The 17996-nt window shown below is 42.2% G+C and overlaps 2 protein-coding genes across 5 annotated transcripts in view; one reads left to right on the forward strand and one right to left on the reverse strand.

Moving 5' to 3' along the window:
• clec16a (C-type lectin domain containing 16A) overlaps positions 1 to 13238 on the reverse strand; it is a 32336-nt gene extending 19098 nt beyond the window's left edge. For 3 of the 4 annotated variants that reach the window (XM_079177637.1, XM_079177638.1, XM_079177636.1), the window contains exons 1-9: positions 13081 to 13238; positions 12197 to 12325; positions 10737 to 10870; positions 10332 to 10480; positions 8513 to 8618; positions 5798 to 5921; positions 5299 to 5473; positions 4893 to 4943; positions 4407 to 4523 (exon numbers count right to left, since the gene is read on the reverse strand). In XM_079177637.1, the coding sequence (XP_079033763.1) occupies positions 4407 to 4523; positions 4893 to 4943; positions 5299 to 5473; positions 5798 to 5921; positions 8513 to 8618; positions 10332 to 10480; positions 10737 to 10870; positions 12197 to 12325; positions 13081 to 13154 (1059 nt within the window). In that variant the 5' untranslated portion in view covers positions 13155 to 13238. Of the gene's footprint in view, positions 1 to 4406; positions 4524 to 4892; positions 4944 to 5298; positions 5474 to 5797; positions 5922 to 6562; positions 7893 to 8512; positions 8619 to 10331; positions 10481 to 10736; positions 10871 to 12196; positions 12326 to 13080 lie in introns of those variants that run through there. The other variant, XM_079177639.1, reaches the window with a different exon arrangement.
• Positions 13239 to 13573: 335 nt separating this feature from the next.
• dexi (Dexi homolog (mouse)) lies at positions 13574 to 17127 on the forward strand. The gene is made up of 3 exons (XM_079178146.1): positions 13574 to 13684; positions 13991 to 14554; positions 14779 to 17127. Exon 2 carries the CDS (start codon positions 14114 to 14116, stop codon positions 14381 to 14383), a length of 270 nt encoding a protein of 89 aa, XP_079034272.1. The 5' UTR covers positions 13574 to 13684; positions 13991 to 14113; the 3' UTR covers positions 14384 to 14554; positions 14779 to 17127.
• The last annotated feature ends 869 nt before the right edge of the window (positions 17128 to 17996 follow it).

Below are 17996 nucleotides of genomic sequence, written 5' to 3' on the forward strand. Positions count from 1 at the left end.
ATTCTTGTGATCATGAAAGTCCACGATGTCCTTTCAAATTTGTTTTTAGCTCAAATAAAGCATTGGCCGTTCTGTGACTTTGCTTTGTGGTTTTTAACATATACGGTGGCAACACAGCACCAAACCTCCCAGTATGTGCTGAATACAGAACAGAAAATGGTTCAAAACAAGTGAGATAAAGAAAACAGGTGTATTTAATCAGTTCATGATATTCTGAAGTAAACGCACAGGATACCTAGAAGAAAAAAAAAACTGTCCCGTTTCCAGGCAGCAACATCTCTGCCACCTTTTACTGGCAGAAGGGCATGAAAAAAAAAAAATAGACACACATAAACACAAAAAGACTAATAACGGATGTGCCTAAATCTTATCGCACATGCTCACAACCACCAAGCCTTACAGTAAATCCTTCTAGCACTATCTTGTTGATCAAAGTTTGATAACACACAAAAGCCTCTTCCTCCCAGATACACTTCATCAGAGAAAATGAACTTTTGACACACACACAATAACTGGCTTTGAGGCCAAGTCGGTGAGGCCATACTGGAACTAGAAGTAACCCGCTTCTCACATATGGCCCTCAAATGTACAGCAAATTGCAGTTCATGCACACAGGAAACAGCTGGCGAAGATAAGATGCTGAGAAGAGATGTCAGCACTGACCTACCGTAAAAAAGAAGAACCACACGTTTATGGACCACATAACAACCACAGGTCAGCATGGTTATCACTGTGTGCGAGGCCAGAGGAGGGATGCATTTAAAGACAAGGCGGCTACAGCAGACCATGCTGGACTAGGACTGACGCATCAGCAGTACGAGTTCATTACTAATTCAGGCAAACCTGAAAAGTGCACTTCTAACACCACGAACAAAAACGTGCCTGAATATTGTGATGTCAAATAAAATCATTTGAATGACTGCAATTGTACTTTGTTTGTGCATGTACTCATTTGCCTGTGTGTGTATGTACAGCGGGTAAAATAAGTATTGAACATAAGTATATTTCTAAAGGTGCCATTGACATGAACAAGATGTCGGTAACAACCCAAGTAATCCAAACATACAAAGACAACCAAACTAATAAGTTCAGAAATAAGTTATGTGTAATAAAATGGAATGACAGAGAAACGGTATTGAACACGCGCACTGAAATGTATTTAATACTTTGCACAAAAGCCTTTGTTGGTAATGACAGCTTCCTGTATGGAGAAACTAGTCGCATGCATTGCTCAGGTGGGGTTTTGGCTCATTCTTCCTTACAAACAGTCTTCAAATCTTGAAGGTGATCCGTGGGCCTCGTGATGGGTGAAAGCAAAAAGCTCTCTCAAGACCTCCGCAACCTTATTGTTGCAAAACATACAGCTGGCATTGGTTACAGAAGGATTTCTAAACTTCTGAATGTTCCAGTGAGCACTGTTCCGGAAGTGCAAAGAACATCATTTCACCATAAACCGGCCATGGCCAGGTGCTCCTCGCACGATTTGTGACAGAGGAGTGAAAAGAATTATCAGAAGAGTTGTCCAAGAGCCAAGAGCCACTTGTGGAGAGCTTCAGAATGACCTGGAATTAAGTAATGCACTCAACCGCCAAGACTCCATTGCTGAAGAAAAAGCATGATGAAGCTCGTTTAATCCAAATAGACAAATAAGATCGATACTGTAGAGAGCCCAATGGTGCGTCAAAAATAAAAAGCCACTGAATACCAAAATAAACCTGCCTTCAGTGGTTTCATTTGTAGAAAAACGATTTGCCTTTGTTGAAGACGATAAAGAGGAAGAGGATCAGGTATCACGCTGAAACTAGGTGGCCCTATTTCACTTCACCTCATACGCTAACACAAACCACCGAACACACGTCAAGCCATAGGAACACACACACACGCACACGCACACGCACACGCACACGCATGCCCATCCTTCCTACATGCCCAAACAGCTGCTCTTTCTCAGAATACACATTTACTGGAAGGAGCAGTGAGCCACATGAATAAATAACTAAAGTTAGACTTCATGTTTCAGTGCTATTCTTTGACTAAACCTATTCATTGCTAGATGATAGTGAATGCTGAAGTATTTATTTTGATTCCCTCTCCCCTACATCCTCTCTCAGGCTTTTTTTTCCATGTTCTCATGACAGGAGAAGATGGTTTTATAAGCAATAAACACATCTGTGGTCATTAAAGACTAAAATGTGTTGTAAATGGCTTGTGTTTCAGATCAAGTCCAACCTATTTTTAAAACCATTACCCTAAAGCATAAATCTAAAAGCCTCAACAACTCATTTACACAGAACAATTAGACACGCCTCTGTAATCCTTCCTAAAGCCAGCCAACGAAAACATTGATATCTGTATCACTCGGGGAGTGTGAGCACTTAGCATTGTTCTGTACTCGCTGCTAAGAACACGGTGTGTCTGCTCGCTGTCAGACATAAACCACAGACTAGCTTTAGAGAGTGTGTGTGTGTGTGTGTGTGTGTGTGTGTTGCACCTGTTAGCTGACTATGTTCTGGTAAACCGCTCACACTCAGAGCCTATGCTGAGAAATTGATGGAGGTCACCAAGCGTGTAAGGCAAACCTACACAAACACCTAGCAGCACAACAAAATAGAGCACCATTTGCAGGGCAAAGATATTCTTATAGATGCACACAACTTAAAACAGCTGCATGTGTTTTTGAAAGATAAACGCCACACAAACGGATCTAACTGGTGCACTTGCAAGAAAAACGTGTGTACAAAATAGAGAGAGAGAGAAAAAAACACTTCCAGGAAAGAGATTTGGGTTAGGTGAGCCAGCTCTGTCAGTGTTCCATCATGTGACCTAATTTCCTGCCACATCACAGACAAACAGGAAGAACCATTTGACCACCTGCACAGAAACGGAGCCCATGCTTCACTGTGTCTGTTTCATCTACAATAAATCAAACAATAACACACCAAGAGTTCCATCTGATGTGGCTGAAACAATTCATATCCACAACCCAACATGCATGTAAAAAAAAAACAGTACTTCTGTACACCTTATGTCTCAGGCATTATCGGAAATAATCAAAGGCTTTTCCCACAATAAATCAAAGAGTCTTTCGTGCTTCGTCAAAATTCTGTGGTGCCTTTGAGGGAGGCCGGCCATCAAAGCTCCTGTTGCAAGTTGATCAATAAATAAAGTGAACACAGGAAGTAAAACAGACAATGGGCGGGATGACCTGTCTAAAAAACACATGACAGTAAAGCCATCTCAAGTCTGTTTCTCTGGTTTATTTCAGTTGTTAGAATATCCTAAAATCCAGACCATGACAATGGCCTGGACAGTATATTTACTATGAACACTATACTTCTCTAATCTTTGGGAAACTGCTCGACTAACGTTTAAAAATGCAACATGTGGCGCTTTTAAAGTCCTCAAGATGCAGAGAAAAAGCACAGCTGAGTGAATAGCTGGCAGCTACTAGTTTGGGTCTGGCTGCCTCCTGTTGTGGTAGACCGACATTTTTAAGACTTCACGCCTCAACTCACATTCACTGAAAAGGTGGGCTGCTTCTTACAACAGCCACAGGTCTAGTGCACACACACGCACACAGCACAAAGAATAACCACAAGAGTTCTCAGAAACGCTCACTAGCTCAGCACACCCACCTGACTTTACAAACAGATGGTCAACAAATGAAGAAAAGCGAGAGGGGGAGGGGGTGAGAAGAGAAACTGAATCACGGGAGAAGAAGAAACTGGGAGGCTGACAGATTTAGAAAAAGAGAGGTGAGGGGAGTCAGGTGGGGAAGATAAGGGGCAGACGAGGGAGAGATAGAGAGAGAAGGAAACAAAGTGAGAAGGGAAATAACATTCAGATGAAAACACAAAGAGAAAGGAAGGCCTAGACGAGGGGGGGAAGATGAAAGGAGAGACTGCTTGAAAAATGTAAAGAAGAAAAAACTATGGAGCTAATTAGCATAGCTGCCTTGATGTGGGTGATTCATGGAGAAAACCATGAGCCCGCGATCTCATAGCCACCTACACGCACTCCTGGAACTCCAGTCTCTCTCTCTGTGTGTGTGTGTGTGTGTGTGTGTGTGTGTGTGTGTGTGTGTGTGTGTGTGTGTGTGTGTGTGTGTGTGTGTGTGTGTGTGTCCATGCGGTTGCCTGCGTAGGTGTGCATGTTCTTGTTTGTGCGCTGTACTCTGTTGTGTGTATGTGTATATGCTAGTGTGACCCTGTATCACAATGTACACTCTGCTGTGTGTGTGGGCGTATATTTAAATTAAGTGTTTTTTGTTGATGGTTCTCTGAGTGCTGAGTGCTGAGTGCTTGTGTGTGTGTGTGTGTGTATACAGCAAGTTCAAGGTGTGTGTGTGTGTGTGTGTGTGTGTGTGTGTGTGTGTGTGTGTGTGTGTGTGTGTGTGTGTGCATTACCGTATTCTTGTGTGTGCTGTGTATATCCGTCTGTGGGGTGAAGACAGACAGGTCTCCATTGAGAATAACTTCAGCCAGGGAGTTGACCATTGGATGATAGTGGATGATCAGAAACACCTGGGAAACACACAGACATACACAATTAAGAAGGTAATCCAAAACATCTTGAAAAACAAGAATTAAATGAAGAACATGTGAACAAGATGTATGGTAAAGTAACCCTAAAAGGACTTCATTGGACAGGTTTAGCTTACATAGAAAAGTAAAGCAAAGGCACGAAAACAACACGAATGTAGCTGAAACTCTTTTTCAGTTACAGAAATATCTCTGAGTTCAGTTTCCATAACATCCGTGTGTGTGTGTGTGTGTGTGTGTGTGTGTGTGTGTGTGTGTGTGTGTGTGTGTGTGTGTGTGTGTGTGTGTGTGTGTGTGTGTGTGTGTGTGTGTGTGTGTGTGTGTGTGTGTGTGTGTGTGTGTGTGGCTTACTTGAGACAGCAGGTAGAGGGACACCTGAGGGTTAATCTTTCGCTCTTCGGACTAAAGAAACAGAACAATTAAAGACCAGTCAGTGTCACACATATGCAGTACATATAAGAAAATGAAAGGAATCGTGGACTGCATTATGAGATTAAACTGAAGAGAGTGATGAGAGACAAAGCATAGAGCTAGTCTGGACCGTAGAAGTGCTTTTGTACGTTAAGCTAAATACATTTTCCGTGCTTACACCTTCCGTCAACGCTGGAAGTTATTTTCCAAAGCATTTTAAAACACGTCATGTGCTTATCTTTCTAAAAATAAATAGAAGAAGCATCTTTGATAGGACACAAGCGCAGCACGTAGAACCGGTTATCGTCAGCGTGAACTAATTCAGTTGGACATGAGGGTCACGTACCGTCTCAGGGATCACCAGAGAGTAGACGTAGAGGGGCAGGAACAGACGGTTGAGGAGGTGGTCGGTCAATACGTCGTTCAGGAATTCACAGTTGATGATGAGGATGTCGTTCAGGTAGTGCAGGTGGTCAAGGTGCTCCGCTACCAGGTCACTTAACTTCCCTCTGTTCCTGTGTCTGGCACACAAAGACAGGCAGAGAGAAAGAGACTGAGATGTTGCGTGATTAGTGTACATTAGTATCACAACGGCATCTTAATGTATGTGCAGATTCATAATGTAGGACTCTTTTTGCTGCAATTGTGTGCAGCGAAAAGAAAAACACACTTTCTTCTAAGTTGAAAGTTGATTAAAATAAAATGTAAAGGCTGAATTCAGTGATTGAAAAAGTGAAAGTATAATGTAATGTATACAAAGCATCGTTCCCTTGAGGAGACAAAATAGAGCCGTACCTGACCCCTAGAGGCCACAGTGAGAAACACAACGATAAGAAGACACTTACTCTTCGTCTGTCTGCACACACTTGTCCAGTTCGATGACATGGCTGCCAATAAACCAGACAAGGTTGCTAAAATACGGGACCGCCGTCTTATCTCGGATGTAGTGCAGCATGTGCTGGTTGTCCACTGCAGAGATAAGGGTCAGGATTAACATCTGGGTTCCCAAGGCTGCCCAAAAGTATCAAATACCACACACACAGTCACACGTACACACACTGTGAAAGAATCACCACAATGTGACCGTTAAATACGATTTAAAAAGGAACCAAAACCATTGAAGTTAAGAGACAAATTATGAAAATTAACAAACCATGCTAAGTCAAAGTAAGTACATGAGCTGGTTTACAATCTAAAGGGAATACTACTGGAGTAAGATTAGGAGGAAAGCCAGTTCAGCTCACAGTGACTCGCTGTCATAAGACAAGAAATGCTTTTTTAAAAATGTAATTCAAGTAGAGAAAGGTAAATAGGAACTACAGCTATTTTTCCCACCAAATGTAATATAGAAGACGGTATTTCTGCTGCACCAATTTTTCCTTTTTGTAAGCTGCCCGTCGTGAGTCTGTCTAATGTTTTATAGGAGTGCAATACTAAACTGGTGGGTTACTGTTTAAAAAGCCAGAATGCCAAACTGGTTTTAGAATTGTATCGGCACCACTGTACTGTACGGACAACCGGTAACAGTATAAAGAAAGAAAATAACACAACACGTCTCTACAATACCCAGCCCTAGAAATACAAAGACTGAATGAATGGAACCAACTTACATGAAACTGGAGTTAGGCAGATGGGGCACGCAGAGGGAGGAGAGAGACAAGGAGAGGAAGAGGAGGAGGAGGGAGAGGGAAAACAGACACAGGGTTAATGTGTGTAAAGGGGGGGGAGGTTGGGAAGGACCCCACAGGTATTTTAACAAACTGCAAACAATGGCACATTTGGCAAAGGAGTTTACATGTTACCGTATCATTTTAAACATTCAGGATATCACATTGCTTTCTCACTGTGTAGCATGTCAACAACAGAAACAAACAGCAAGTTACCAGAGAAAAGGCTAGTGTAGTAACAATCATTATATAATTAAATTCCAACAAACTATTTGAATATCTTGACGAACCCTTTTCCAGGTTGTCATTTGTTGCAGTGCATGACTTCAGGAATCAGTAGGAAGCATCAAACCGTGAGATGATCAGAACTTTATGCTAAAATGGTTTTCATTGCAACATCCTGACCCGTTTCGGGAAAGTAACTACATCAGCAAGGGGTTTGTTGGAACAAGTTCTTTGAACATTTGACTGCATAATGCAATGAATAGCTTCCGTTGCAGCAGGGCCTCAGCCTGTTCGTCAGGATACAGATGTTCTGTGTGGTCCCCTGATCATTCTCAGTCAGAGCAGCTGCATTGAGATGATGCTTCCCTCTTTGACAGATTCCTTACTATAGCATAGCACATGGACCAGACCAGCAGTGATACATCACATGTATTTCTACGGTTAAAGTCAGTTGAGCGAACTGTTATGGCGTCACTGTTGGGAGTTACAGAATCAAGACTTTATGGACAATGTAACACACACAGCTGTATGGCGCAGTGTTACATGCAGGGCTAAACAGACAGGACACCATGTTGCGGTGACTGGATGTTGAGGAAGGTAAATGTTATGCATGGTGAAGAGAAGCATGACGTGTGGAGAAAAAGCCAAACCCGCTAAATTGAACCACCCGCATCCCCTGGAGCGACAGCGAGCAGCTCAGAGCCCAAAGAGACGGCAGGAAGAAGCAGCAGAGGCCGACACAAAGCAACAGTCCTGTTGTGCTGCTCCTGCACTCATAGTGCACTTATTTTGAAAAGGCCTGCGTGTTGCTATTGATTTCTGGGTGGAAAGAGTTCAACAACTTTGTTAGAATGGACTTGCTGAAGAGTTAGTTCCTTTATAATAAGTAAGTAAATCAGTGAACGTTGAGGTGATGCTACTTTAAACGTCGCACATTATATGGTACAGATGGTATTTTTATCTAATTTGATCATTTTCTGCATTTAGACCCACAGCTGCTGGCTGACTGCGGAGATTCAAGGGTTACAGTCAGATATTGCTGTATTTAGATTCTGAACTGCAAGTATTTATACAGATTTTCATCCGAGTGTTAGAGGTCAACAGCTTTCATCGGTCTGGTTCAGAGCAAATATTTATTGGATTTCTGGTCTGTGTTGTAGAGTTGCTCTGTGAGATATCATTAGAAGAGACGTGTGTGTAATGGCAGATGGCATTACTGTAAAGAAACAGGACACACTCTTGATACTTTAAATGCCTCGACTAGCACCAGGTAGCTATGAATAATTTCAGATTGGAATGTACAACTTTAAATGCAGAACGTCCAATAAAGGTCTGTTAAATAACGGCTTAAACAGCTACCATTTGGAATACATCCTGCTTTTAGAGAGCTCCTCTTTTACTCTAGAATGACGGTAAATCGCACCCATTCGAAAGCAATGAAACATTTAAGAGCAAGAACTAAGCAGGTTGTGTGTGTTTGTCACAGAGTTACCTGTTGGTCATGCTCATGCACCAGAAGCAGCAGCAAGAAGAGGACAGGAGGACATAGAAAGGCGGTAGACAGTCCCAGCATCCCAGGAGCGTTTGTGTGCGCGCACACACACACACACACACACACACACGTGTGTGTGTGGTTAGCATGTGCGCATGCGTGTTCCCGGCACTCACCTTTGTAGACGTTGAGTGTGATGGTCCGGACTGCGATGCGAACCATGCTTTCAGGGTGGTTGAAAAACTTAATGGCCTCGGTGTACAGGGCAAAGTCATTAGTGTGCTGTGTATGGGAGACAGAGAGGGGGCGCCGGTGAGCAAGGCACTGTACTGCATCGCCGCTAGTGGAGACAGACACTCTAGGCAGTATTGCATTTTGATAACAAAGGTCTTAATGAAAGTAACAATCTGGTTTTTATTTCTCTATTTAACTGAGAAAATGTTCCATAAATGTTAAAGTGCAAGTCTGGGCAAAGACACAAAACGTTATTTTCAGATGTTTCAGAATTACTGTAAGACTCTGAATTTCTCCACTTCCTGTTAACAACTAGCCTGCGAGTTACCTTACGGAGCAACGCACATCTTACAGAACTCATGATAAATGTTTCATGACTCTTAAAATCCAGTCAGTAGGGATGCTACACTGGATGGATAGGTGAGCCCGTTTTGTCTTTGACACTTCATATCAAAAGAACACATTGTAAGCTTTTGATTTGGGTGCTTTTGGTTCAACCTGAAACCTGACAGAGGCACTCAAAAAGTTGATCTAACAGTTCTTTAGATGGGCAACATGTGCTAACATACCCGCATGCTGCATTAAGTAAACCGGCTGCATCTTAGCGATCTCTCTCTGTGCCGGTGCCTGATCCTCTACCCAACCGTTCCTCAGTCACTGAGACCTCCAGCCAATCACAGTGGAGGGCCAGAAACCAACAGAGGTCACAGTAAATGAAGAACCTGGACACCAAAACCAAACCAAAGTGTGTCCTCTGGTCTGAAAAATGTAGCTGTGTAGATCTGACAGCAACACAAGTGGCCAACGCAATGCGCTGTCCAACAGCGCCCTCTGGAGGAGATGAAACAGCAAATCTTCACATTATAAATTACTCTTGATAAATGACGTGAGGGATTCATTATAAAACATGACTAGTTTGCAGTTTTGTATCATAAATAGGATTTGCTTTCAGACTGACAGGATTTCAGCTAAGTTATTCAAATGTCCAAACATTAATTACCTTTAGCTAATCAAACAATAGACATAAATACTCAGATCTACACGTTGGGTCTGGTCTTGGCGTCAGGGGCAAAGCAACCATCGACAGTACACCAATAACTTCCCCCAGCACACACAGGCCAATGAAGGACTACTTCTGCTGAAACATTGAGCAGTAACAACGACATCATCAGTTAATATTCAGGTGGTCTGTTTTTTAAAAGTTTCTATCACCACACACACACACAGACACACACAACAACAACAACAACAGGCCTGATTAGTTTTAAATAAAGAATAAAATCAGTTTTGAAACTCCCTTTCAGAGAATCAAGATGTGAAAACTGTCTGTAATAAATATAATAAATGAATAACTTCCTAAAATGAAGGCAACATTGACACGTATGTGTTTGTTAGAGCTGGTGAAGAGAAAGATGATTTGTGGCTTGATTGGCTGAATCAAGCCATCTACACAGGAAGCTGACTCAACTTGCACACGATGCAAGTGACAAACGAGCTTCTGGAGCTTCAGCAAATTAACTGGCTCTCTGTACATAGAATGATTTTATGTATCAGTAAACATGTCTAAAGTTGTAGTAATAGCTGATTTAAGCAGCAGGCTATTATTTGTCTGACGAGTATTAATCATCTGCTCCATCGATCCCTCCCTTAGTTCTCAGCCTGTAATATGGACTTTGTTCCTTCCTCTTTGTGATAGAGAGAGCACGATGACAGATGACATTGACTAAAAGACCCTCGATGTCCCTCCGTCTACAGCCTCACCTCGTTGTAAAAGAAGTGCACGGTGTGGTTGTTGAGTTTGAGTGACAGTGTCTTGAGGAAGGAGATGTAGTAGGCCATGATCTCCTCATCCGAGAAGTCAAACTTGTGGACGATGATGGAGTTCACGTGGTTGTTTGACAAAAGGTAATCTGAGAAGAGAAGCCACTTCATCAGGCTTGTTCACACAGCACATTTTTTTAAAAGTGGCCTTTTGGCAAAATGATGAAAAATCTCTCTATGAACCATCTAGGAGCCCAGTGATTGTAGAAGGGCACACTGTACTCTACAACAACAACAACAACAATAATACACACAGAAATATATTACATGTTACGGTGCTATTAAATTGCAATGCGTTGCATCACAGCCTTTATTTTGTCAACCAGTGTTAATTCAAATACTCACAAAGGGAAGTCTCATGGCTGATGTTCTCAAACAGTATGTTGAGAGTCTGGAGGAGCTGGACGCACACGTAGCGGCCCGACTTCTGACGCAGGATGTTCAGGAAGAACGCAAACATGTTCTTCTCCAGGAAGAAACTGAACACACACACACACACACACACACACACACACACACAAACATGTAAAAAGAGTCAGTTCATGATGATTTCGTCTTGATATAAAATGTATTAAAGAGAAGAATGATTCTCTTTTGCAGCATCCTGGTGGACTAGTAGTTTAGACCCATACTGTATACACACAATGGCACTTAATTAGGGTACCGGACCTTTATTGAATCTCATGTCCTTTTTTAAGATTATTTTTTGGCACATTGCCTTTATTAGAAATTGTTATGCTGTACAATGTAAATCTCTCCTCACATACTGCCAATTTCCTGCTAAAAAACATGCAGCTCGTCACCTCAAGCGACTGTTCATTGGAGCAGATCTCAGACCGGCTGTATCTAAAGTAAATACTCAGTTCAGAATGATAAGAGTACTCAGGCACTTTGCACCATAGATATTTCATGTTTTGTTTACCTATAAGAAGATCATTATCACAATGTCGCCATTAGGCTACATATCAGTTTAACTCTTCCATAAAAGAAACATAGCCAATGACTTCAGAAATACCAAAGAGAAAGAGTACAATATAAGTGACTGTTCATGTCCATGTATATTCTAAGGGTTTCCTGATCACACAAAGTCATCTTTCAACATCCTTTGTGGCTGTTCTGCTCTTCAAAGCCATTTCCTGTTTCATAAAATAAAGCCAGAGGTGGCAAAGTAGAAGAAATGATGACATGCAGCACTAATTGCAGAGCTGCTTCTGATTGAACAAAACACCATGCTTTCATGAGCTTGAGTCTTGTATGTATATATACAGGATTACACTGTTTATTTTTGCCATTGAACAGGCTTTTGCAATGAAATGTGGATAAATATAATATATTTTCCTCACACAAGGATGTTCAAGTCAAAGTGTTACTGCTCTCTGCAAAGCCAGCACAACAGAAAGACAATCAGTAATCTCTGTGATGCACATACACAGTTTAACATATGGTTCACAGTAAGAGAGCGGAGAACAACCACTCAGTTGTTGAAATATATTTAAAAAAAAGAAGAGGGAGTCCGAGTTTAACATTGCCTAGGAGTGTGAATTGGAGTAAGATTATGCATCTATATTAGTTTTAATGTTGGAGATAAGGTTTACAAGTTCGCCTGTTCAAAGTTCTTCTGTGTGCTTCTGGTCAAATGCATGTGAGGTTTATTAATGGAGTGAGCAACATTTAGCAAAGCTTGCCTATATGAATAGAGATCTAAATATGAGTAAATATGAAGTCATCACTTTGATTCCCACGCAGTAGTCACATCTGCAGGTACAGGTGAGGAATTTGTCAAAAACACATCGATTGGTACTTACTCAAACACAGAGCTGTCATTCTGGTCCCCCCAGATGAGGATCTCTGTGATGGAGCGGATGGTCTCCACGAGAAGGTTTCGGTTATGGTCTGTCACTGTGGTGTTTTTGGTCAGGACATGGTACATATACCTGATGGAACGACATAAATCAAGGGTAAAGGCACAGCTCGGTAATACTTTGTACAAATCTATCTACAAATTGAAGTGATATAAATACATGTCTGGAGGCCAGAATAGTACAACAAAAAAACTCTTATTTATGGATCTCCAAATAATGTAATGTAATAGCAATCCAATTAAAGCCCCTACACTGTACACGCACACTGGTGTTTTCACTTATTTCGCCTGATTAGACTACCTGTGTGTGTGCGTGCGTGTGTGTGTGTGTGTGTGTATGTGTGTGTGAGCTGGATTATCTCCCTCACTCTACTGGTAATTTGTTGCACCTGTTGTGATGGGACAATTTAAAAGTTCTTCCATCCTGACTGGTAACGTTACGTAGACGTTGGTGCCCATCAGTAATAGAGAGCACAGCTTCTATCTACTTCAACCTGAGCGGATTTACAGCTTGTACGGACAGTTTATGATCAATACTGACTTAATTTTCCAAAAAACATTATAGAAATTTAACGTTAAAGTGTCAATTTTGTATTAGGGTGGATTTTCACTTTGGAGCTAACTTAACAGCTAACGTTAGCTCACATTTCTGTCCAACACTACCTTAACAAACAGAACAACAAACATGCATTATATTAGCTGACTGGACAGTTACGGTTAACTGTTGTTTTATCCGTTTACAACAAAGCTAATGATAACGCTGACTGTCGTTCTCAACCGGTAATCATAGAGGGCTAACGTTAGCATATCTAATACTTAGCTACTCACTTCAAATGGTCCAGGGAATGGATGTTTTTCGGTTTCCCCGGTCCTCCAACCCAGCTCCGTGACCGGCCAAACATGGTGGTGGTTTTAAGGGGTCTAACGATTTGACAGGTGCGTTATTTTTGCTAACGTTAGCGTCCGCATCTATACATAACACCCACTTTTCCCGTGTGGATAGCTACTTAGCAAACAGAAGGTGATAGGCGGCGCTAGCTGCGCGGAGGGGTCATTGCGTAACCGCGGTTGTGAACGGTTTGTCTGGGAGTTGTAGTTTTCTCCCATTGATATACCCTCGATACAGCATACAAAGCGAGTGGTTCTAAAACTACACCAGTACTTCCTGTGTTAGCAGTGACGATTAAAGCAGGCGACACGTCCTCGCGAAGGGCTATTTAAATGATCGACAACTGATCGACACCTGATCGACACCTCAACGACCAATCACGAGAGAGCCTGACAAGCGGTGAGCCAATCAGCTGCCGATGCATCCGATGACGCGTTGTGTGGTCAGGACTGTTTTGATGTAGTTCGCTAACATGTTATAAGGGACGTTCAGCTGTGAAATCATCACCAGAAGCGTGTTTGTGTGAATGTTTCGTATTTCCCGGTACGGCTGTGTATACATGAAAACTCCAAATAACTTAACTTACAGAAATGTTCGCGTTTGTTTTACACTAGCATTGCATGCTACTGTTTTTAGCCCTAGCCAGCTGGCATGGCGTGAATTCCGCAAACCCGAAGGACCAATGTCAAGAATGCGTCGAGCTCGCTAACGGTGTATTTTAATCCCGTCCGCCGGTTATTATTAGCTATGAATGCTACGCCCTTAAGTCTACCTGTGTTGCTGTCGTTTTTCTTCGGGACCGTACAGATGCGTTAGCACTCAAAGCTGCCTCTCAATCACTGTTTGCAGGTCGGGACGAACCGAGATGGACGCCCCATCCCCCCGGAGAGATTTCTAGCGTTGACACCAGCGACTCCGGTCCGCCACATCCTGACCCCGCAACAACACAAACCGTGGCTCTCCTTCTTTTCTATGACACATCCAATTTATGCACAGCTAGATTCGGTAGAATCGCTGTTGGACGAACTCCCATATATGTTTTATCTGGGCCTGTTCTTTGTGAACGTCCTGATCCTCTATTATGCCTTTCTAATGGAGTACATCGTCCTGAATGTGGGGATAGTATTTCTTCCCGAGGATATGGACCAGGCGCTGGTGGACCTCGGGGTGCTGTCCGATCCGGCCTCTGTCCCTTATGACACGGACACGGAGCTGGATGTGTTTGAGGGGTATCTTGAGTGACACGGCGGTCCTGGAGGAAGAAAAAGAAATTCGAGTGGTGGTGGTGAAGATGCAGAGGTCCAGGACGGACTGGACCAGCGTGAACACTCCCTGGTCCTCCATGTGGCGAAAAAGTCCCTCAAAGCGGATGCTGTTGCTGCCTTTTTCTCACACAGACACATCAGTGAAAAAGTAAGCAGAGAGCACACAAGACATGTACAATATTATGGACTACACGATCCAGTGGTTCCCTCACAGAAAGAAACACGGGGTGCAGCTGATACAAAGAGGAGGTTTTGGTGATTTTAAATATGATTTTTATCCACAAAGCTCCCCCTTTTTTTATGATATGTTGTAACATAAGCTGTATGAAATGTTTTGGACATGATCTTCTGTCTTTTGTTTTGTTTTTACAGCTCTAGGTTCTCTGGGCTCAAAACAAAGGTAGCCTGAGGAAGAGATTCAGCACCTCCGCCCACATGATCAGCACTTGTCCCGTGGGAGGAGGAAGAGCTCTCTACAACGGCTCAGCTGTCGGGTCAGTTTGTTGCCATCCTAATCGCGATTGGCTGGTCGCACACCATGGGGTTAGCACTGGCATCTGTGTCCTTCACTGTGGACACAATGAAATAAAAAAGGAAGCACAATGTGCTCTCAAGTGGAAGGAGGCAGCTGTTCCCTGTGGATTGGAAACAAATGTTACCAGTGATGTGCAGCATGACTCAGGTCGTCTGCATTGCAGCCAGTTCAGACAAAGTAGTCCGATATGACTTGGCATTTTCTTCCCAGGCTGTGCAGGAACCGGTGGTCGACGGCTGAAGGAAGCGTGACATTCTGGGAAAACAATGTCCACTGTAGGTCTGTTGCATACTCAATCATCGACAGTACCACTAGTTTCATTCGTCTTTTTTAGAGGTTTTCAGAATGTACTCTGCAAGCTCATGCACCCTTGAGACATAATTCAGAATGTGTCTTTTGAGGTCGCCCATGCTGTATGTCTGCTGCAGGGATGTACACACTCTCAGGAGCACAGCTTGCCCTCTGGGTGCACTGACCCCGGACACAGGCTGCCAAACTGAGATATAGGAGAGCCCTAATCTTTTCAAGCTCTCTCATGAATCAGAAACACTTCACTGTAATGCAGAAAGTATTATTTCTTTGATACAGTAAGCCCTCTGATGATGTTTACCACATTAGTAATTGGGGGTCTTATGCACATGTCATTGTTTTCCATGTAGAAGTTAACAGCAGTAGTGATGACAGCTGTGATCACAGCTGGCCAAGATGTGTCGAAGTGTTTTCAGTGCGCGTCGTGTCAAAGGAAACAGAATCCCAGAAGACGTGCGTCACATATTTTACTTTGTTGCATTCATGTTTATTTGTTTTAATGTTGCAAATGTGTGTTAGACACATACAGAAAAGACTTGACGCATGATATTGGTTGTGTTTAAAGAAATGGTTTTGACGAGATTCTGTTTTATCCTTCTGTTCAGTTTGTTATGGATTTAGAATTCCGTTAATACGATGTATATTCTAGGCAGCAATAATAAACATGATTCAAGCTATGAGGCAATTCCATACTGGATATGTGTAAGCCTTGAAGGTACTGTACATACTATAGCCCAGCTAATTAACTAGACATTGATTTTGAGAGGCAATACAGAGGAACCAGTATTTTTTCACTGCAAACAGCACCAGAATAAGCAAACCGTGCACAATAATCACAGCAATGTGGTTGTTGTCCACCAAATAACTGAAGTCGTAGAGACGAAAGGCGTTTCCAAAATATTTGCTCATGCACGTTTCATACTCTAAACAAGCTTTAGTCCAGAATGTACGACTCTGTCAGGGTACATGAACGTTACATTCAGCTGGACAACCTTTCACTGAGATGGTGTTTCACCAACACTTTGCCACACTCGATATTACCGGATCGTTGTTCAATCACAGCCACATCGCCTCATGATTTCAAAAGAAACGGCCGTGTTGCAAGTCAAGAACAGCGAAGTAATGATTCTGTCAAAGACACTAATGACGGCACAGTTTAGTGAACAGACTGAGATTTACCATTTTAAACCTGATCCTCCGTTGTGCCACGCAAGACTGAGTTCATCCAGTGTTGATTAAGGATTGCTGATAACCAAATCATTTCCTCTCATTGGATCAAGGCTGCCATGATGAAATATTTTGTGGTGACAAATGTACAATGTTTGGATTGTTGTTCATGCGTTTGTATGAATCAGTGTGACTACTGACAGGATAACAATTCATCTGCAGCTCAGGATACTAATATTCATGAAGTATTGTGAAACATGTTTGTATGGAATTTGATCAAAAGTCAATGAATGGATAACAGGAACGGTCTTCCTGTAGATGAACAGTGTGTGTAAGCGAGCGTTCTGGAGGTGGAGGGCATTGACAGGCTGATGTCAGCACGATGAGTTGGGTAGTTCAAGTAATAAAGTCGCTGCCTAAAGTCTGAAAAACAATAAAACGTGGAGGACGCTAGTTTTGTATACAAACTGTTGATGGACCCGCTGGTGTCGGCTGCAGGTATCTGACTGCTTGTGCTATTTCCCAGCATGATGCACACTGTGCTCGTCAGGTTCTGATCAACTTCAGTGGAAACCTACGAGACTTCACTTGGACTGTGACGGATCATCTCCATACAGCCTTCACCTTGTGCTTGTGTCACCCCTCCACATCTGCTTCTTTGCAGACATGCACATTCTGTAATAAGCTGTGGATCGTAAACAGAGATTTATTTTCCGATGTGTATTTAATAAACTTTGAGCGAATGACAGCTTTTTGTTTTTCTCCGCCTCTTACTTTATAGTCATTAGATGTGTGTTCATTGATTATCTTGCAGTTGTTCTTTTAAAGTGGACATGTTGATCTCAGACTGTTTACTTGTTGCCATGTACTCGTTTGGTGTCACTTTACATTTTGTCCACAAGATGGCATCAGTTCACCAGACAACAACAATGAGAGCTATGGTGGAACACTTTGATGTTTTGCTGGTGCTTGAAAAATAAACTCCGTGACAATCAGCGGTCCTCAGACTTATGTATGTCAGGAAAATAATGTCAGTGATTGATCGATGACGCTACCTGACATATTGTGATGTGACGCACCGTAAGTTAATCGCTAATACCAATGATATTTGTTACGCAGTCATGAAGTTTACCAAGGCACGATACTAGTTCACGTGTAGTTAAATACGGAAGAATACATTTGAATAACCTATTTCCCTTTTCTATTTATTGAGAATCAAGTATGGCTTCGTCTATTCACACATGAACCAAATATAGAACTGTCATTCAATTCTTCGAGGGCTGTTAAACAAGTGCATACATATTAAGGCCTTTAGCATTAATCTACTAAGAAACTGCTACTTGTATTCTTCCTTCTAAAATCAATCACACAACCAAAATACAATTTAATATTAACATAGAGAAGAAGCTAGATTGTGTGAAGTATTTCACATCTATGACGTACGTGATGAAAAGCAAAAATTAAATGTTTTAATTGTTGAAGAAACCCAAAAGTGGTTCAAATAAATATCTAAACCTCCGTGAAATGTGTGATTCTCTGATATTTGAGCCCTTAAGTGACCTGATATTTATTTGTGTTT

The sequence above is a fragment of the Pholis gunnellus genome (assembly GCF_910591455.1).
Source record: "Pholis gunnellus genome assembly, chromosome: 17".
Classification (NCBI taxonomy): Eukaryota; Metazoa; Chordata; class Actinopteri; order Perciformes; family Pholidae; genus Pholis; species Pholis gunnellus.

Bases quoted from the DNA above. Each gene is read 5' to 3' on its own strand.
- dexi (XM_079178146.1), top strand. From the start codon at position 14,114: ATGACACATCCAATTTATGCACAGCTAGATTCGGTAGAATCGCTGTTG.